Below are 23030 nucleotides of genomic sequence, written 5' to 3'. Positions count from 1 at the left end.
TATGAGTGAAGAACTGTATGTAGAGATATTTGGGATGAAATCTGTCACATAATTTACTATGCCCAAGAATTGTTGGATCCGCTTTGCTGTGAGGTTGGTATCCGGAATTTGAGTAATTCTTGACATATATGTGGTCCTGGACTGTATTCACCTTGGACAAAATGCATTCCAATAAAATCAATCTCGTTTTGAGCAAGAACCATCTTTTTTGTTGAAAGCATGATTCTGTATTGTGTTACCAAAGCCTCAAATTGCCAAAATCTGGATTTTAAATCAAACTTGGAAAAATATTTGGACTTGGCTAAGTGGGAGAAAAGGGTGAGTTTATTTGGGATAGGAAACTTATCATCTTGGAGGAAATGGTTAAGTGGCTGGTAGTTTATGACTAACTTGAGTTTTCCTCTTGTATGTTCAGCTCTTTTGTTGACATAAAATGCTTCGCATGCCCATTGTGAATCTGATGGCTCTATCAGATCAAATTCCAAAAGTTCTTCACATTCTTTCTTTGCAAGCTGAAGATGGTCTGGATTCATCCCTGAATGGCTGGCTTTTGTTAGATTGATATTTTCATTCTTCTTGAAAGGGAGCTTGATAAAAAGCTCTTCATTTTTCCATAACGGGTGTTTCCCTTTCTTCATGAAATCCTTGTAGGATTCAGCACATGAATGTTCAATGAGATTTTGCTCAATCTTTTTAATTTGTTCGTCGTGGGTGATTTGGAATAGCCTCAGAATCTCAGAATAAGGTCTGAACTGCTTTTAAATGCTATCCCGTTAGCCTTGATCTGGAGTTGATCTCTAAGTTGTCTGTAAATGTCAAATCCAATAATTAGATCCTTTCCTGATACATGAGATCCTAGCAGCTTGGTTCTGTACTTCAATCCTGGAAAGAACTCAATTGTGACCGGGTGCCTTGTAATGACAGTTGTGGTTAAGATTGCATTTGATGCTGTGTTGAAATCCTTAAAATGCGGCACCCATTGATCTTCAGGGAGAACAACAGGATTTATGAGTGAAGAAGCAACTCTGGTGTCGATGAAAGCAATAACTCGAGTTGGTTTATCCCATTTGGATGAATAGACTTTGAGTTCTACTTGTGGAATGGCTACGAGAGTGTTGATCTCCTCTCGGGCTTCGATCACTGGTTCTGAAATTTGGTATTGATCATTTCCTTTCATAGATATCAAGAGAGAATAATGTTTCTTCATTAGGTTCGTCATCCATAGAGAATATGGATTCAAGGTCCTCCTCTTTTCCAAGATGTATGCTAGTGTAATCTTCAATCTCTTCAAGGAGTTTGATAGATCTTCTTGATTGGGGACAATTTTTTGCAAAATGTCCAATCTTATGGCAAATAAAGCATATGTTCTTCTTGTGAAAATTTCCTGGCCTTCTGCATCTGAAATATTTTGTGCGTCTCTTGGACCTTGATTTCCCATCTAGAATTCTTGGCCATCTGAACCTCCTAAATTCTCTCCTTTGCTTGGATGTGTGGCAGGAACATCCTGATCCGGTGATTAGATCAGATTTGCGGCATGCTTTGTCAAGCGCTGGATTGTGCTGTATAATTTGCTTTAGGGCTGAGCGCTTTGTACAAATGTCATCAAATGCAACAAAAATAGCTTGCCTGATGTAACCAATTTGTGGAATTGTTATGGACTGAAACTTTTCTTCAATGATGGTCATGGTTCGACTTGCCAACAACTTTGGAAGGGAATAGCCAAAGGCTTGGTTTAGATTGATGTCTCCTCCGATTTTAAAGTTTATCTTCGTCATTTTTCTAAAATTTCTGTCAATGCCACTTCTCTCAAATGACACACACTTCATCTCGAAGAGCTGTCTTTGCATTTTCCTCTGTCTTTGGCTAGTATCTCCGGAGAAAACTTCATGTAGGATCCTGATGTTGAAGGTAAAATCTTGGGAAGTAAGAAAAGTATTTTTGTCTTGAATTCCAAGCGAGTTCCACCAATCTCTAAGGATTCCTGAGAACCGTGAAGTGAGTTCTGATAGGATGGTATACTTTTCTCGTTCCACCAAATTTTTGTTCACCATCCAAGTATAGAAGTCTTGGATCCTTTGAGGCCATCTTGAAACCTTGACGTCATCTAAGGTGAAAATGTGGAAACCAGTTCCAATGGGTTTTGACGCCATGGGCTCATGTCTTTTTTCTGGGATTGGCTCATCTATCATGCCTTCTTGTTCCTCATCTACTTCAGATACTTTTGGGTCTTTTGGCTGGTTTACAAATATTGGGGGATTGTCGTCTTCGGAAGAGTTCATTGTGGATTCATTGATTTATTAAGAGCTATCTTCCATTGTTTCATCGTCTCATGAATTTAGAGATTGTCGACCATGGAGTATCTTCTTCTGATATGTATCTTGGTTGGGAGACATAGAGGTCTGGAGCCTTCTGGTCAGAAATCATCAGATTTTCGGGGTTGGACCCTTTTGAACTTTCTCCTTGGTCTCACCTTTTCTTGGTTTGTTTATGTGCTGCAAGGGCATCTTTCCTTTCTGAAACCATTTTTGCGATATCAAAATCATATTATTCTTTTAAGTGTTGGGTGAAAGAGATTGGATTTTGTGAGGTAAATGGGAAAGTAGAAAAGTTGTAGTCTAATTTAGGTGGGGAATATCCTTGTGGAGACATAGGGAAGAAGGTAGGTTTTGAGGGAAAAACTAGGGTTTTTTGTTGCTCAAAGTGGTCATTTTTCAGAAGTTGAATTTGCTCTTTGATAGAAATTGTCTCCTTTTGTTGTTGTTGGAAGAACTGGAAAAATAAAGTTCCTGGCGGACAAATCTCATATTGTAAATTTGCCAATCTTAGTTCCAAGGCTTTGATTAGTCTGGCATGGTGAGACGATGTCTGTTCCATCTTTTTCTCAATTGTTTCCACTTTGCTCATCATTTTGTTTTGTGTATGGGCAACATTCTTTATGGTGTTGCCTATGTTGTTCAGTAAATTGTTTTTGGCAGATGGAGTTTTCTGATTGCCAGTTCATTGTTGCTTCGATGTCACTTGTTGGGGGGTTTTCTCCAGTAGGTAGCACTATGTTTTTCTTGGGAATTTTTGGAGCATGGATTATACCCTCTTTTTCAAAAGGTTGAAGTGAAGGAAAATCTTGGATATGACTGGAGCTTGAAGGACTTAGCATGAATATATGTGGTTATGTGGGATTTATGGTTTTTTGAATTGGTGAAGTTTCAGGTTTAGGTGGCTTTTTGGATTCTAGGGTATGAGCTGATGGTGATTTGGGTTTGGGTGTGATTTCACTACTCTCCCAGCTTGGAGTGAATGTTTCTGGTAATTTTAGCCATTCCTAGGGTTTGTAACAGACAAGAAATTCATATTTACCTGGATAGCTTAATGAGCCAATTGAAGGATCATTATTTTCATATTTGGCTCGAAATTGTTTTTCAGTGCTTTTCCACTTTTTCTTGGATTTTGGTTTGGTTTTGTTGAGGCCGAACCTTTCCCAATGACGCTGGTGGTGTTCATCATATTCTTCAATTGGATCTTCCAAACAGTCTTGACAGTCGCAATCAAGATCCCATAAAGGGGCATTTGAACCACCAAGTCCTTTTTCCTTCTTTGTCAAAATTTTGACACCAGTCATGTTCTTCCATGATGCTATGTATATTCCAAAAGAACTCTCCATCAGGTTCAGGGTATGTATTTGTTGTATCTTTAGGTTGAATCATTTGGCAAGAGAAGATGGTTTTATTGGGTTTTTTGAGATGGGAATGGTCAAAGCTTATGCAAACAGTTTTGTCATTTCTTTTGGTAAAAGTTAGTTCAACAAATTGAAGAGATTCCTCCGGTTCTCTTAACTTTTAATAATTAGTGATCCCGGAATTAGGAAAAATTTTGACAAGTTCATCTCTGGAAATTAGTCTGGGTATTTGGGTGCACATGGTGTTTCCTTTGGTAGCATCAATATTTAGGAGTAAATAATTTTCTCCTCCGGGAAGGGAAAGATCCATGGCATGATTTTAGACTCGCCACCCCATTTGGTGATGAAGAGTGGCTTGGATGGAATCTTTGGTTTGAGGGGCTCCTTGGATTTGGACTTGGATTTTTATAGCTTCGGTTAAGTATGGATCATAAAGGGACATGTTGAAATTTGGAAATATATTTATGAAGATAGTCCCAGCATTCAGGGTAACTTCTGCAGTACCCAAATTTGTATGTTGGTACTCCAAGTATCTTGTATCGAGAAGAGAAAGTCGAGCTACAATAGGTTGACCTTTTCTTCCGTAATATGTTAAAGCGATTCGGATAGCACCAAAATGGATATGTGTAAAACCATGATCCCTCCATTGTCTGGGAAAATCATCTGGGATTTGAAGAGTGATAAATTGTTCCTCTCGAGTGGAAAGAATAGGATGCTGGTCAAGTTTTGAGGCAGCAACATATTCTTTGACTCCTTTTGGTCTGTGTTGGACTAAAGAACGAATTTGGGTCCAGGTTGCAAATGATTTTTTGGCGAAAGTTGAGTAGGGGTTTATGAGGGATAATTCAGTGGAGGATACTTTTTGTTCATCGGACAGGATATCCACTTCATAGAGGTAATCATATTTTTTGGACAAGGTTTTATATAGAGTATGAGACATATTCATTTTTACAAGGGAAGAGGATGATGGAAATGATTCATACATAATTAGTAAATTGTTCCTCCCTCCGAAAGGATGGGATGGCTCTGATACCACAATATAAGGAACAAAGCAAGAGACTCCAAGAAAGCAAACTAAATCATAGATACGGAAGTTTCCCTACAAAGTGGCTGGCTTCAACAACCCATAAGGGACGGCTTGCCAAGCTACAAAAATAGTTAATTTGTTTATAGTCGCAAAAGTTTTTGTACAAAGAGGGTTGGCTTCAACATCCCATAAGAGGACGGTTTGCCAAGCTACACAACTTAGAAAACTCTTGTACTATAATCAATGTTATCTGTTTATAACTCAGAAAACTTTCGTACTATAATAAGCGAACTTTCAAAGAGTATTCTTACTCTATTTTCATACATGGACCGGCCTTTCCATCCATTCGAAAGAAAGAACAAAAGGAAAATTTGGAAAGCACTCATATGTAATATATCACAAAAGATTTACAAAGGTTTACAAGATGATCTTCCAACTACTACAAGGCCTCCTTTATATAGGACTAGGAGGTTATTACAAGACAAACTTACATAATAAAATAAACCTATCTTACATGACAAACTTATGTACATATGGGTCCTTCTTGGCATGTGAAGGACTTTAGGAAAAACAACTAAAAAGCTCCTGAAAACATGTGAAAGTGGTGGAATATACATGGTGTAGCATGTGAAAGTATGAGGTAGCATGTGACTACATGTGGAAGCATGTGAAAACAAGTGGAAGTGGGGCCTGTATAGTATGGAAAGATGTGGGAATTTTTCATGGCATGGGTAGGATATTTTTGAGGGTTTTTTGGTAGGTAATGTAGGATTAAAAGGGATTTAGATAATTATCCTTCATTGATTCTAGGGTTGTCTTCTAGGCATTTTTTCAAAGACCTCGTGTAGTAATGCCTGGAATTTGACGGTCCTTCTCCACTGTGTTCTTTCTTCTTTGGATTGAGAGATGTAATCCGCAACTTTAATCTGGAAATATCGTGAGTGATCTTTTCTTGGATGACTTCGTATGGGGTTTGATATTCTTTTGCTGCTTCCCGAACTCTTTCCCAGTGAGGATGAGTGTTGGTATAATTCCATCTTGCCTAATCTTTTGGCCATATCTCCTCGGGATGCACCTATTTTGCTGGAAAAGGATTCTTTGTGCTTCTCTATATTCTTCTTCCATTGATAAAATGGACACGGGAAATTTCCACCAAAATGATGCCTCTGCTTGCGCCTGGACTTTTCCATTAATGATCTTCACTGGCCTATGGAACATGAATATCTTTGCTACGTAGGAATCGCTAAAATATTTCATCCAATATCTTCTAGGCGTGAACCATGGTAAAAATACTTTAAGAGTTGGTCCAATGTTATCAAAATCCTTGAAGACGTTGCATTTGAATTCCATGAAAATATAATACTGATGGCATAGGTACCAGAAAAACCCTAATAGTTCTTTTGGAAAATCCTTAGCTTGAGCTATGAATTTATGGTAGAACGGATATTCTGGATTGACCCCATATGGCTTGAGAATGGATCCTCCATGTTGCCGGAAAACTTGGAGATCAAAATACGTTCTTATTTCCATAATAATTGACGTATCAAAGGTATCCATGAGGTTGAACAACTCCGGTGGATGCTTTGTTGTCTTTGATGAACTTGTTCCTTGCATACTTGAAAGCATGAAGATGTGGCTAATTAGGTTTTGCTTTGACTTCAGTTTTGCTGGGGAAAATCTTTTTGAGAATTCTTCCGGCCGAGACAGAAAATCTGCGAGAATATTATCTTTTCCTTTCAGGTGCTTGACTTGAAACTTGCATGGAGAGAACCATTGAGCCCACCTGAGAATCTGAGGATTGGGAATAATTTTTGCATTTAGCTTAATCATCTTTGGGAAGGCCTTCATATCCATCTCTATTAGAAATTCTGTATGAATGAGGAAGAAATTTAATTTCTTGATTCCATTCTTTACTGCAAGAATTTCCTTGAAAGTGGAGTGATAATGTTGCTCGGCATCTTTGAACTTTCCACTGGCGTATCCACATATTTTCCTCTGGCCATCTTTTTTTCAAATAGAACAACACTCCAATATTCAATGCTGGCATCAGTTTGCAATATCTTCTTTCCATTTGAAGGGATATAGAGGGACTTGACATTTTTAGAAATCTACTTTATTTCCTTGACTGCTTCGTCTTGTTTCTTTCCCCATAGTGGAGCATTTTTCTTGAGCATCTTTGTGAGTGGAGAAATGTATGTAGAGATATTTGGGATGAAATCTCTCACATAATTTACTATGCCCAAGAATTGTTGGATCTATTTTGTTGTGAGGTTGGTATCCGGATTTTGAGTAATTCTTGACATATATGTGGTCCTGGACAGTATTCACCTTGGACAAAATGCATTTCAAGAAAATCGATCTCCTTTTGAGCAAGAACTATCTTTTTGCAGAAAGCATGATCCCGTACTGTGTTACCAATGCTTCAAATTGGCGAAGCAAGTTGACATATTCCTCTAATGTATCACTAAATAACAGGATGTCATCAATGTAAACTAAGAAGGTATGAAGTATGGGTTGGAAGATTTTTATCATGGCCTTTTAGAACAAAGAGGGTGCAGTTTTAACCCGAAGGGCATGACTTTCCATTGGAAATGATGATCGGGGATGCAAAATCCTATTTTAGGTCATTCTTCAGGGTGGATTCCCAATTTCCAAAATCTTGATTTTAAATCAAACTTAGAAAAATATGTGGCCTTGTCTGAGTGAAAGAAATGGGTGAGTTTATTTGGGATAGGAAACTTATCATCTTGGAGGAAAGGGTTAAGTGGCTGGTAGTTGATGACTAACCTGAGTTTTCCTCTTGTCTGTTCAGCTCTTTTGTTGACATAAAATGCTTTGCATGCCCATTGTGAATCTGATGGCTCTATCAGTTCAAATTCCAAAAGTTCTTCACATATTTCTTTGCAAGCTGAAGATGGTTTGGATTCATCCCTGAATGGCTGGCTTTTGTTGGATTGATATTTTCATTCTTCTTGAAAGGGAGCTTGATAAAAAACTCTTCGTTTTTCCATAAGGGGTGTTTCCCTTTCTTCATGAAATCCTTGTGGGATTCAGCACATGAATGTTCAATGAGATTTTGCTCAATCTCTTTGATTTGTTCGTCGTCGGTGATTTGGAATAGCCTCGGAATCTCATAATAAGGTCTGAACTGCTTTTTAAAATCTATCCCGATAGCCTTGATCTGGAGTTCATCTCTAAGTTGTTTGTTAATATCGAACCCAATAATTAGATCCTTTCCTGGTACATAAGATCCTAGTAGCTTGGTTCTGTTCTTCAATCTTGGAAAGAACTCAATTGTGACCGGGTGCTTTGTATTGATAGTAGTGGTCAAGATTGCATTTGATGCAGTGTTGAAATCCTTAAAATGCGGCACTCATTGATCATCAAGGAGAACATCATGATTTATGAGTGAAGAAGCAGCTCCGATGTCGATGAAAGCAATAACTCGAGTTGGTTTATCCCATTTGGATGAATAGACTTTGAGTTCTACTTGAGGAATGGCTGTGAGAGCATTGATCTCCTCTTGGGCTTCGATCACTGGTTCTAAAATTTGTTATTGATCATTGCCTTCATCTTCATAGATATGAAGAGAGAAAAAAGTTTCTTCATTGGGTTCATCATCTACAGAGATATGGATTCAAGGAGCTCCTCTTTTCCAAGATGTATGTCAGTGTAATCTTCAATCTCTTCAAGGAACTTGACAGGTCTTCTTGATTGGGGACAATTTTTTGCAAAATGTCAAATCTTATGGCAAATAAAGCATCTGTTCTTCTTGTGAAAATTTCTTGGCCTTTTGTGTCGGAAATATTTTGTGCGTCTCTTGGACCTTGATTCCTGTCTGGAATTCTTGGCCATCTGAACCTCCTGAATTCTCTCCTTCGCCTGGATGTGTGGCAGGAACATCCTAATCCGGTGATTAGATCAGATTTGCGGCATGCTTTGTCAAATGTTGGATTGTATTGGATAATTTGCTTTAGGGCTGAGCGTTTTGTACAAATGTCATCCAATGCGATGAAAATAGCTAGCCTTATGTAACCAACTTGTGGGATTATTATAGACTGAAACTTTTCTTCAATGATGGTCATGGTTCGGCTTGCCAACAACTTTGGAAGGGAAGAGACAAAGGCTTGCTTCAGATTGATGTCTTCTCCGATTTCAAAGTATATCTTCACCATTTTTTTGAAAATGCATGTCAATGTCATTTCTGTCGAATGACACACACTTCATCTCGAAGAGTTGTATTCGCATTTTCTCCTGTCTTTAGCCAGTATCTCCGCAGAAAACTTCATGTATGATTCTGATGTTGAAGGAAAAATCTTGGGAAGTATGAAAAGTATTTTTTTCTTGAATTCCAAGTGAGTTCCACCAATCTCTAAGGATTCCTAAGAACCGTGAAGTGAGTTCTGATATGATAATATACTTTTCTCGTTCCACCAAATTGTTGGTCACTATCCGAGTATAGAAGTCGTGGATCCTGTGAGGCCATCTTGAAACCTTGACGTCATCTAAGGTGAAAGTGTGGAAACCAGTTCCAATGAGTTTTGAAGCCATGGGCTCATATCGTTTTTCTGGAATTGGCTCATCTGTGATGCCTTCTTGTTCCTCGTCTACTTCAGATACTTCTGGGTCTCTTAGCTGGTTTACAAATATTGAGGTATTGTCATCTTCGGAAGAGTTAGTTGTAGATTCATTGCTTGATTTAGAGCTATCTTCCATTGTTTCATCGTCTGATGAATTTAGAGATTCTGACCATAGAGTATCTTCTTCTGATATGTATCTTGGTTGGGAGACATAGATGTCTGGAGCCTTCTGGTTAGAAATCATCAGATTTTCGGGGTTGGACCCTTTTGAATTTTCTCCATACGAAGTCATCCGAGAAAAGATCACTCACGACATTTCCAGATTAAAGTTGCGGATTACATCTCTCAGTCCAAAGGTGAAAGAACACAGTTGAGACGGACCGTCAAATTCCAAGCATTACTACACAAGGTCTTTGAAAAGATGCCTAGAAGAAAACCCTAGAATCAATGAAGGATAATTATCTAAATCCCAGCTAATCCCACCATAATCCTACATTACCTACCAAAACCCCTCAAAAATAACCTACCCATGCCAAGACAAATTCCCACATATTTCCATACTATCCGGGCCCCACTTCCACTTGTTTTCACATGCTTAGTCACATGCTCCCTCATACTTTCACACGCTACACCATGTTTATTCCACCACTTTCACATGTGAGTCATGTGATAAATCTAATTCTATTGTAGTCACTTAGACACCATGCTTTAGAATTCTGAATTCATACATTATCTGTGTACGAGTCATGTTGTATACATTCCCTACTTGTTGATGTATACTTGAGCCTTTTGTTTGTCTTCCGTGCTCCCTTTAAATGTAGTCCTATGTGTTCTTGTTTGTCGCCTAGCATTTTGTCTTTAAACCTGAGGGTCTGCCTAGAACCACCCTCATAGAATAGAAGTCATAAATTCCTCTAGGACTGGTAGGAAAGGACAGATAACAACATGCAATAGGGGTCGATACAACCCTTCGCTTTAATTAAATTCACGGGGCGGGAAAGGGTAGATATGGATATGATGATCGGTGCGTTAATACCACGTGTAGCCCCTATTTGAGAAGTGGCATATCGGGTATTGCATTGATGTTATCCATATTACAAGCAAACCTAGGACACCCCTTTACATTCATAAGCATGCTTTAGATTGTAATTCTCTTCAAAAAATTTCCTTTGGCTAATTGTTTTTCAAACACCTGTGTATTTAAACTAAAATCCCCTAGTATTTGAGTCATACTTGCTTATTTGATAATTGCACAAATTCACAAAAAACTATTTGGCCGGGAACCACACTTGTGGATCCTGAGGGGTGCCTAACACCTTCCCCTTAGGATAATTTCAAGCCCTTACCCTATCTCTGGTTACCAAACATAGTTATGAATGAACCCCATAGGTGCCCTAACGCACCTTAAAAATCGTTAGGTGGCGACTCTAAAAAATGCAAACTCCCTTCCCAAAAGGAAAGAGTTGTCCCATACCAAAATGTCACGTACCCGGTTCCGCGGAAGGAAAAAGTGGGTGCGACAGCATGGCGACTCTGTTGGGGAACTTAAGGCTTTTACCATTACAGATTGTTTTTGTGAATTTATACCTTTAAGCGTTTAAATTCTTTTTGAAAAGCAAAACTGACATATCTTTCTTGTTTCCTTCCTTTATAACTACTTTAAATTATAAAACTGTTGTATTTACCCCTTTCTTAACATGCAAATACATGTCAACATACTTTTAATTACTGCATAATCATGCTCCACATCATACTCCACTCGTGCCAAACAAATACTATAGCAATGCTTGATAAGTGGTTGCGCCCTTCCTATATCATTATCCCCTAAATTTGGAAAGACTTATTTGCGGTAAAACTAATCGATCAGCGGTGCAGTCGACAGTTCCGCGACTTCCCCCTTGAGTTGTCCGCTCAAGGGTACTAGTCTAAAACCCTATAGAAACCTTACTCTATTTAAATTGGGAATGAATCATGGTCAAACCTAGTTAGGTCAGTTATGTTGTCCATATAATGATCCTTAAGATAGCCTTGTCCAAAAGTCCACTGGGTTTCCCTAAACCCAAACGGACATCATCACATTCTGTGTATTTATTTGGAGAACTAAATGCTTCATGCTAATTGTTGATGTTAAATAGTCGAGTCCGGTGGGGGTATGGTCTTAACCCTTTTGTTCTGCAGAAAATGAAGAACGAGGTCCCCAGCTTCGGTATGGTTAGCACACCCTCACTCTTACTAGACTGGTGGAGGAGTCTTCCATCAAATGACCAAATCAATGAGTGGAAAGAGAGGGTTGCCAAAGCTAGCGAAAAGTTGGAATATCTAGAATACAGTCTGCTGGAATTGGAAGGAAAAGTGAGGAAGAGAGTCACCGACTGCAAGAACGCTGAGGGAAACAAAGAAGAACACCTGGAAAAGGCATTTTTACTGGTGAACATACACGAGCTGGAGGATTTGATTAACGAGAGCATTCAACCTGAGGAAGGTCCTTTTGGGGCCAAATAGATAGGAATTCACTTTTTCGCTTTATGAATGTAATAAGGCCAATGGCCATTAGTGAATTTTATTTCTTGTTTATTTAGTGTCGTTTTGGGATTCGTCTATTTCTATCAATAAAATAAGGCATTTAGAATTCTAAGTTCTCCAAATCAATTTGTAGCTAGGCCTACCTCGGGTACAAAGAGGTTCCCAAATTAGGACACGCTTTACATTCCCGCACTATGTGTTTAAATATTGCAGTACTTTTTGATAATCCTCAATAACTTGATTACCTTTTGTTTTATTTTTTGTTTTTATTATTCCCCTCCCTAAATGTTAGTTCGTGCACTCTGGCATCATTATCTTATTTCACAAGATCCAAGGGCCCTCCACCCACTCCTCTTCTCAGACCTATTAAAGGCAAGAACAAAGGCAAAATGGAAGATTTGAACAACATTAAGAAGGACAACACAGCTGAACGGGTAGAGGCCACTGATGGCCAGGGTATTCGGATTCCTAACAAGAATGTGTCACAACTTGAACAGAAACTGCTAAAATTCCAAGAAGAGCTTGATTAGGTCCGGAATCTGGCAAACCTATCATTTTCCCTCAATACCCCAGATATCGACTTTCCCAACGCTCAAAACCCTACACCTCCTCAAAATATCCCAAAATAGCATAATCATCCTGCTCTTCACCATCATGCTGCTCCACCAAAGAACTAATGTAACACCTGCCATACCCAAACAACACCCGACTACTCATCCCAGAACCTCAGAACTCCACAAACGACCATTTCCACACCCATACACTGGGCCACCATAACACTCTTATCTACGTGGAGACCATGCCAAACCCCACCCAACCTATCCCATGCACACTTGAGTCTGATGAAAAGGATCTGCTTATCAGGAACTTGGACAAGGATCTTAAGAAACCGACCAGCCGAATTCAGGGCATTGAGGGAAGCAAAGGAATTGAGAGGCTGAACTATGAAGACCTTTGCATACAGCCTGATGTCGAACTGCCTGAGGGGTACAAACCTCCTAAGTTTGAAATGTTTGATGATACAGGTGATCCAAGGGTCCATCTGAGGACATATTGCAACAAGCTGGTGGGAGTAGGGAAAGATGAAAGGATCCACATGAAGTTGTTCATGAGGAGTCTAAAAGGAGATGCATTATCTTGGTACATCAACCAAGATCCTAAGAAGTGGTCAAGCTGGATAGGCATGACATCTAACTATATGGACATATTCAGGTTAAATATAGATAATGCACCAAACGTGTTGTATATCCATAATTTGAAGAAGAAGCCCACAAAAACATTTCGCGAGTATGCTACTCGCTGGAGGTTCGAAGCTGCTAAGGTCAGACCTGCCTTAGAAGAGGAGCAAATGAACAAGTTCTTTGTCCGGGCTCAGGACCCACTGTACTATGAATGGCTGGTGATGATTTAGAACCACAAGTTCTCCGACATTATCAAATTGGGTGAAACAATTGAAGAAGGTATTAAAAGTGCTATAGTTAAATAATTTGAACCCTTGCAAGCTACGAATAAGGCTTTATAGTACAGTGGTGTGTACACGAAAAGGGACATAGGGGCCGTGATGGTTGCACAGAGGACCAAATCTCCCCTCAAATACCAAACTTACCCAACACCTCCACTCACATACCAGCCAACCCCAAATTACCAAGCACCCTCACTCTCATACCAAGCTCTGCCACCAACTTATCAATCATCTCCACCTCCTACATATCAACCTACTTCACCCAGATACTCCCAACCCGTTCATGTCTACCAAACCTATAATTCTCAACCATCCCATTATCAATCACCCCCTACATGCCAAAATTTCCCTAGACCCCGACCTAATTTTGATCGCAGACCTCCAAAACAATATACTGCCATCACTGAACCCATCAACCAGCTGTATGAGAGACTCAAAGCTGTTGGTTATATCACCCCCATCCCTACTGCAACCCCTAAGAATCCTTCTTAGTGGATTAACCCAAATAAGTCCTGTGCATACCACTCCGGCATGAAAGGGCACAACATCGATGAGTGCCGCTCCTTGAAATATAAGATACAGTCTTTGATTGATAACAAGATCATTGTGGCAAAGGAACCCGCTCCAAATATCCGCAACAACCCTCCGCTAGACCATAAGGGTAGGGGTATCCACATGAATGAAATAGAAGATGACTGGGATCTCGAAGGATCAATCTGGTTAATCGCAGAAGGTGATGACCCAAAGAAACCAACAATTACCCTCAATCCAATCATAGTCCAAATCCAACCATCCGAGGACGCTAAGGTGAATATATCTATACCCCTTGAGTTTGAAGCAGCGCCATACGGAAAAGCACCAGTACCAATAAAGGTTAAATTCGTGGCTCCGGTAAATGCGCCCGCACCATTTGAGGTTGCAATCTTGCCACCCAAGGCACATGTTCCATTCGATGTAAGGATAGCCGCTCCGATCTAGTAGCGATGTCAACCATGTCACCATTCCATACAAATGATGTACCTTGGGACTATGCAGCAAATGCGAGAAGGAAGGGCAAGGTCAGGATTGAAGAACCTACCGTAGCACAGGGTTTGACAAGAACTGGTAGAGTATATACCCCAGAACATCTAGCTGAATCGAGCAAGCAGGCCTCCAATCGGCCACCCCTTATTGAGACAGGTCCGGACGACCTTTGGAGGAAAATACAGGCTAAGGAATACTCGGTTATCGACCAGTTAAACAAGACGCCAGCACAAATATCCATTCTCTTTTTGCTGCAAAATTCTGAAGCGCACAACAATGCTCTGTTAAAGGTGCTAAATGAAGCATTCGTACCAAGTTACATCACTAGTGGGGAAATGGCTAATATGGTAGGACAAGTGCTGGAAAGCCACAAGATCACCTTTCATAAGGACGAGTTGCCACCTATAGGGCTGGGGCACAACAAGGCACTGCACATCACCGTGCAATGCGAAGATTATTTCATCACCAAAATCCTAATCGATGGAGGTTCCAGTCTTAACTTTTGTCCGCTAGTAACACTCAAGAAGTTGGGTAAAGGGCTGCATGAGATAAAGGATGGATCAATCAATGTGAATGCCTTCGATGGTTCTTAGAGGTTCACCATTGGTGAGATTAGTCTATGCTTGCAGATAGGACCAACCTGGTTCGAGGTCGATTTCCAGGTAATAGATGTACCAGCATCGTACAACTTGCTTCTGGGACGACCATAGATTCATGTTGTTGGGGCTGTAGCATCAATGTTGCATCAGGAAGTAAAGTTCGAATGGAATCACCAGGAAGCGATCATTCACGGCGACGGTAGCTACCCTATATACAGTCGCCAAACCATTTCGGAGATCGAGGGAATAAGAGAGCTGGGTGGAAACTTACCACCATATTGAGCGGGTCAACAATATCGACAAAGATAAATGGTGGGATAGCAAAATTAAGAGTATATTGAGTTGGAGTGGGTACGAACCTAGCAATGGTCTCGGCAAGAACCTCCAAGGAATCTCTAAACCCATAAAACTCAAGAAACATGGCACTACCTTTGGTTTAGGATATGTATACACCTGGGAAGAATTCAATAACTGGTCGCCACCATGGCGCAGTCCTTACTATCCGCTAGAGCAGCCAATACCGCATTTGGAGCCAACTTTCCAACAGGCTAACATTATTTATGGGTCAGATGAAGAAGAGGCACTTGCAATAGTAAAAAACTTGTTTATAGAGGACAATGATATGGACTATTGTGTTGTTATTGCGGAGGAGGGGGAGGAAGGCCCTTCTATATAGGCTGTGAGCAGAGGGGCACATCTCAAGAATTGGACCATCAGGACAACCAAAGCTCGACGAGCCTCGGGGTAGCAAGGCTAAACCAAGCATTATTCACTGTTTTATTTACTAAATGATTTTCTTCTCGCACTTTTCAATTTCAGCAATAAGATCTTCGATGATCAAAATAGTTATTCAATTTATCAAAAGCATGTTTGATCTTCTTATGAATTAATATTTATTGATATCTCTCCTTACTTTACCCATACAGCATTACTATTACTTATCTTGATGAACCAATGACTGTGACATGCAATGAGACAACGCAACAAACAGACGTGGATTTAGAAGATGATGACATATCTGACGAGATTGTCGAGGAAGTTGAGAATTTTCAGAATAGACCTAAGTCCAACCTAGACGAGACAGAAATTGTCAACCTGGGAGATGTAGAAAACGTCGAGGAAAGAAGAATCAGTATTCACCTATCGCCATCAGAGAATAAAGAATACATAGAATTTCTGAAAGAGTATGAGGACATATTCGCCTGGTCGTATGATGACATAACTGGTCTAAGTACATCCATTGTGGCTAACAAACTGCCAACCGATCCAATGTGTCCACTGGTAAAGCAAAAGCTCAAAAAGTTCAAGCCTGATATGAGTTTGAAAATCAAGGAAGAAGTCAACAAGCAAATCAAAACTAAGGTTCTCGGGGTAGTAGAATACCCGACATGGTTAACCAACATTGTGCCAGTACCAAAGAAGGATAGGAAGGTCAGAGTCTATGTCGACTACTGGGATCTCAACCGGGTCAGTCCCAAAGACATTTTCCCTTTGCCAAATATACACATCCTGATTGACAATTGCGCCAAGCATGAACTACAGTTATTTGTAGATTATTTCGCTGGTTATAATCAAATCTGGATGGATGAGGAAGAAGCTGAGAAAATAGTTTTCATTACGCTGTGGGGAGTGTACTGTTACAAGATGATGTCGTTCAGGCTGAAGAATGCAGGGCCACCTATATGAGGGCCAGGACTACCATTTTCCATGATATGATATACAAGGAGATAGAGCTATATGTGGATGATGTTATTATAAAATCAAAGAAGGCCACTGACCACATGGAAGATCTGAGGAAATTCTTCAATAGACTGCGGAGATACAACCTGAAACTAAACCCCGCAAAGTGCGCATTTGGGGTTCCTACTGGGAAATTGATTGGGTTTATTGTGAGTCGCCGAGGAATAGAACTGGATCCATTGAAAGTCAAAGTTATTCAGGAACTGCCACCGCCAAAGAAAAAGAAGGATGTGATGAGTTTCTTGAGATGGCTTAACTACATCAGCCGATTCATAGCGCAGTCTACAATTATCTATGAACTAATCTTTAAGAAGTTCACCGAACGGACCGATGACTGCCAAAAGGTCTTCGATAGAATCAAGGAGTACCTATCAACACCACCAGTATTAGTCCCGCCCGAGCAAGGTAGACCCTTATTACTCTACCTTGCAGTGTTATATGGAGCTTTCTGCTGCATTCTGGGCAGCATGATGAAATGGGGAGGAAGGAGCAAGCCATCTATTATCTCAATAAGAAGTTCACCTCGTACGAGGCCCGGTATTCTCTATTGGAACGCACCTGTTGTGCTTTGACTTGGGTAGCTCAGAAGTTGAGACATTACTTTTGCACCTATACTACATATCTCATATCGAGAATGGATCCCTTGAAGTATATCTTTCAAAAGCCCATGCCCACCAGCAAGCTAGCCAAGTGGAAAATCCTGTTGAGTGAGTTCGACATTGTTTACGTAACTCAGAAAGTGGTCAAGGGACAGGAACTGGAAGACCACCTTGCTGAAAACCCCGTGGATGGAAGATACAAACCCTTGAAAACGTATTTTCCTGATGAAGAGGTATCATTCATAGGAGAAGACATTGTATAATCCTATAACGGTTGGAGAATGTTCTTCGATGGAGCAGCAAACGTCAAAGAAGATGGCATGGGAGAAGTCCTGATATTAGAAACCGGTCAGCATTATCCGGTGTCTGCCAAACTCAGGTTCCCCTGCACCAACAATATGGCAAGTATGAAGCCTACATCTTAGGACTCAAAATGGCCATTGACATGAACGTTCAAGAACTGCTAGTGATTGGAGATTCAGACTTGCTTATACATCAGGTACGAGGAGAATGGATGACCAAGAACTCCAAGATACTCCCATATCTACATCACGTACAGGACTTGAGAAAGAGCTTCACGAAGATGCAATTCCAGCATGTTCCTAGAATCCAGAATGAGTTCGCTGATGCATTGGCTACCCTATCATCTATAATACAACATCCTAACAAGAATTTCATTGATCTAATTCTAATGAAAATCCATAATAAGCCATCTTACTGTGCCCATGTCAAAGAGGAAGCAGACGAAAAACCTTGGTTTCATAATATCAAGGAATATTTGGCAAAAAGAGAGTACCTAGAGCTTGCAAATCCTACTCAAAAATGCATATTTCGGAGGTTGTCCAACAACTTCTTTCACAACAGAGGAATCCTGTATAGGAAGACTCCCAATATGGGATTATTGAGATGTGTCGACGCAAAGGAAGCATCCAGGTTACTAGAGGAAATTCATGTTGGGACCTGTGGTCCATATATGAACGGTTTTGTCTTAGCAAAAATGATACTCTGGGCTGGTTACTTTTGGATGACTATGGAAACGGTCTGCATCCAGTATGTACGGAAATTCCATCGATGACAGATACATGCAGACATGATCAAGGTACCTCCAACCTATCTTCATACAACAAGCTCATTGTGGCCGTTCGCCGCCTGGGAATAGATGTTATTGGACCAGTTGAGCCTGCCGCTTCGAAGCAGTGACTTACAAAGTCGTGACTAAGAAAGTCATGGCAGACTTTGTCCGCGACCACATTGTTTGTAAATTCAGAATTCCAGAATCAATCATTACTGATAAAGGCTCCAACCTCAACAGCGACTTGATAAAAGCTATGTGCGAAACTTTCAAGATCAAACACAAGAATTCCATAGCCTATAGGCCTCAGATGAATAGAGTTGTAGAAGCCGCCAACAAGAATATCAAGAAGATATTGAGGAAAATGATAGAGAAACATAAACAGTGGCACGAGAAGTTATCATTTGCTCTTCTAGGGTATCGTACCACAGTTCGCACATCAACTGGGGCAACCCCCTATATGCTGGTTTACCGTACAGAGCTGTCATTCCCACTGAGGTAGAAATTACTTCCCTAAGGATCATACAAGAAGTTGAGCTCAACGATGCAGAGTGGGTCAAAAGTCGTTATGAGCAACTAGCCCTTATAGACGGAAAGAGAATGAATGCAGTTTGCCATGGTAAACTCTATCGGAACAGAATGTCCAGAGCCTTCAACAAAAGAGTCAAGCCAAGACAGTTCACACCGGGGTAGCTAGTGTTAAAGAAAAATTTTATGCATCAAGATGAACCAAAAGGGAAGTTCTCTCCCAACTGGCAGGGTCCATATATGGTTCACCGGGTTTTAACAGGAGGAGCCCTCATACTTGCAGAAATGGACGGAGAAGTTCGGCCAAAGCCGATCAACTCAGATGCAGTTAAGCGTTACTATGTGTAATCTTTATGCTTTCCTTATATGATGTAATTGAACTACGCCTGACATGATTCCCATTTAAGAGGGGATACGTAGGCAGCCCTATGAGTTCGGTCACAATTGAATAAAAATTTCATTCTCCTCCCCCCCCCCCCCCCCGTAATTGGAAACTGATGCATAATTTTGAGGAGGACCCTCAAAATTCTGAAGTAATTTCAGCCAATCGCCATGCAAGCAGCAGTCAAAAACGTCAACCCATCAAACTAGGGCAGAATTTTGAGGAGGACCCTCAAAATTTCGTAGCAGGAGAGGTTGCAATGTTGTGAACTACGTCATAGTCGTCAGTTCATCTAAAAGCTATTTTTAGTTATATATTTATGTCATACTTTTACAAAATCATGCATGATTGTTATTGAAACTGCTTTGTTTAGCAGTGCTACCCCAATGATACAGACAGTATCACCAGATCAAAGCCGAACGAGTCAAGCAATGCCAGCAGGGATGCGAAGTAACCTCCCCCTTACAAAACTCACAATTTTTCTTTGGATGGAGGCACTAGGATTGTGAAGTCATTAGACATACTGTACACCCATGGGACAAACATTGTTCAAAATACAATTTTCAGAACTGTTGCACTTACCAACATTTACTATCAGCACACACAGTAATGCCCCGTAGTCACAATGTTACAATCTGCTATCAGCTAAGAAATCTCTACTATCATTCATTATTTTATCTCTTGCATAAGGCTACCATTCTGCCTTCCGAGACTAAACACTCTCTCGATCTGCATTTCTGCATAAGGCTACCATTCTGCCTTCTGAGGTTAAGGTCTTCCTCCATCTGTATTCGTATCTTTGCATAAGGCTAACCTTCTGCCTTCCGAGACGAAACGTTGTCTCCACCTGCGTTTGCATTGCATAAGGCTACCATTCTGCCTTTAGAGGTTAAGCTCTACCTCTATCTGCGTTCGCATCTTTGCATAAGGCTACCATTCCACCTTCCGAGACTAAACGTTGTCTCCATCTGCATCTGTATTGCATAAGGCTACTATTATGCCTTCCAATATTGCATAAGGCTACTATTCTGCCTTCCAATCTTGCATAAGGCTACCATTCCGCCTTCCGAGACTAAACGATGTCTCCATCTGCATCTGCATTACATAAGTCTATTATTCTTCCTTCCAATCTTGCATAAGGCTACTATTCTGCCTTCCGAGACTAAACATTGTCTCCATCTGCATTTCCTAAGGCTATCTTTTTGCCTTCCGAGGCTAAGCTCTGCCTCCAATGTTCTTCGAAACTAAGCGCGATCTCAAGCACTATTCATCTCGCTTTTCTTACTGGCTAAGCTCTGCCCTTCAATTCGCAAGACTAAGCTCTGTCTTGTCCGCATCATATTACTGCATCCTTCATGGGCTGAAATATCGCCAACTCATCCAAAGGCGTCATCGTTCGGAGGAACCATCCTCACAACCCGAGAATACCATATCATGGCCTGAGGATCTCTTTCAATCTTTTGCATATCATTATTCAAAGGCGTCATGGTTCGGAGGAACTATACTCATAACCCGAGAGCATCATTTTATGGCCTACGAATCCTTTATCATACGCTTCATGGCCCAGGACATCATGGTCTAAGGACATCATCCTCATCGTCCGAAGATAACATTCATGGTCTAACGGGAATTTGCATCATGTTTAAATTTACACACAATATATGCTTGTATTGCTTATTTGTAGGTAAGCCGGCAAGCAACGGCAACCCCCAGTAGGAGCGATCTCGCTCCAGTTTCTTTAGCCACATCGATCCTAACAATTCCCGTAAACTGTTCACTCACCCAACCCTAGATGTAGCGTCTGTTCTTGAGATCGCTTCATCGGTATACTCCGTCGATGGATCCTGAACTACATACGGCCTGATTTCTGTAAAACCAGGGATATGTAGGGAACTCAAAAGCTAGGGTGCGGCCTAAATCTTCCCAAACCATTTTGCTCGATCAAAATTGGCCATCATTTGTTTACCCGAAAACTCTTTCATCCTTCCCGGGTATAGAGGGGCAACTATTCATACACAATTTTTCCCTGAATATTTTCAATATGCAAAATACCTTCAAAATAGCATCTATGTATATATAAGCATGTCCAAGGTTTTTATTATTTGTTTCATTATTTTAAGGTTTTAAGTTGATTTATTTTCTCCCATTTTATCCATAAAATCCCCGATAATTATTTCAAAAAGTATTGTTTTGATAATTCATCTATTGTATTTCTATATTTATGCCAAAATATGGCTAAAGTAATTTTTACATATTTTTATAATTAAATTTAGTATTTTTAAAGCTAAATTGCACTATATTGCAATATTAGCCCTTTTAAGGTTTAATTAGGTTTTATATGCATAAAATTGGATCCTGTATTTTCAAATTGCTAATTATGTATTCTAAATCATTTTAGCATTTTAAAATTATTTTTAGAAATTATCTACTATTTTATATAAATTAAATAGGGAAAACTAGCTATTTAACTTATAGCCAAAATTAGCTTTCAATTTTAGCCTAAATCAAACAGACCCCAACCCAAGTGATAAACCCACCAGACCTAAGCCCAAGACCAAGCCCAAGCCATACCTGACCCACCTACCCCATTCAATCTTGACCATTGATCATTCAGATCAACGGTCCCCATTTCCCCTTCTTAAATTAAACCCAAACGACCCCCCCCCAAACCCTCTCGTTCTTAATTCACTCAACCGACTCTCATCTCTCTCTATCTCTCTCTCTCTCTGGTTCTCTCTAGAACCTTCTCCCCTCCCCTCCTCTCTGATGAACCTCATCAACCTTCTCCGCCCACCTCCTTACCTGAATCCATGGTGGTCTCACCACCTACAAGCCTTATGGCTCCCTCTTGAACACGTGTAAACGTTTTGAGGTTTTCAAGTGAACCAGAGGCGGTTCACTTGCCTCCCATGGTTTCCCATGCCATTTTTTGGACATCAATGGTGGTTCGAGTAAGATCTGTGACTTTTCCGGCTAAACCGGTAACTTTTCAAGGTTTTCTCACCTTCTCTGGGTTCTCTGAAACTCCAACTTTAAATATTTTCTAATTTTTTTCAGATCTGTCTTAGATCTGTGTTTATTATGAACCTTTTGATGTTTTCCTCAAAGGTTTTTTCGATTTTTTCAAAGTGACTCTCTGTCTTCAAGGTTAGGGTTTCTTAACCTCTTTTAAAAGGCTTCTCCTCTGATTTTTAGTATTGTCATATGATTTTACTATTTTTAAACGGTTTATTTATGTTTTATTCTACCTGATTCATCATGATGAAAACCCTATCTATTTTGGTTCTATCCGGGATTTTGGAACTGTCTTTGTTTATTTGATTTGTATGTATACCTATTTCGATTGAGTTCTTTATGGTTATATCCTTTTCTTTGTTTATCTTAACTAATTCTGAGTTCTCACCGCTTTTGTAACTCAACTCTGTTATAACCCTAATTTCTTAAAGATTTCTTCACTTGTTACTGTGAGTTTTAAAGACTCTCTTTACTTGTTTCTGTGTGTTGGCCTGATATTCTTCACCTGTTAGGTTGGGTTTTCACTCTGGTTCTATGTGTTAGCTTTTGTTGATTGCCATTCTTCGAGTGGGTTCTGTTTACTACTGAGTATTTAGCCTACCCATCCCACTTCTGTATGTTTGTGTTCGTCTAGTTTGCTTCTTTTGTTAATATGGTTGACCTTGCATGTCTGATACTCCTGTTCATTCTTCTCTATTTATATGTCGAAGTGCAAAATTATGACTCCCTCTTGATTGATCCTGATTTCCTTAAATTACGGTGTGATTGCAAGGTTTTCTCAAAAAACCCTAAAATTTTACTTGTTTA

General features: G+C 40.1%; 1 protein-coding gene across 1 annotated transcript; it reads left to right on the top strand.

The window, feature by feature from the left end:
- The first annotated feature begins 17294 nt into the window (after nucleotides 1-17294).
- On the top strand, nucleotides 17295-18301 carry LOC138875020 (uncharacterized). Its single transcript, XM_070153826.1, has 2 exons — nucleotides 17295-17459; nucleotides 17726-18301. The coding sequence occupies exons 1-2, from the start codon at nucleotides 17295-17297 to the stop codon at nucleotides 18299-18301; spliced, it is 741 nt and encodes a 246-aa protein (XP_070009927.1).
- The last annotated feature ends 4729 nt before the right edge of the window (nucleotides 18302-23030 follow it).

The sequence above is a fragment of the Nicotiana sylvestris genome, chromosome 8 (assembly GCF_000393655.2).
Source record: "Nicotiana sylvestris chromosome 8, ASM39365v2, whole genome shotgun sequence".
Taxonomy (NCBI): Eukaryota; Viridiplantae; Streptophyta; class Magnoliopsida; order Solanales; family Solanaceae; genus Nicotiana; species Nicotiana sylvestris.
Note: the sequence above shows the minus strand (reverse complement) of the source record. Positions and strands in the feature narration are given on the sequence as shown.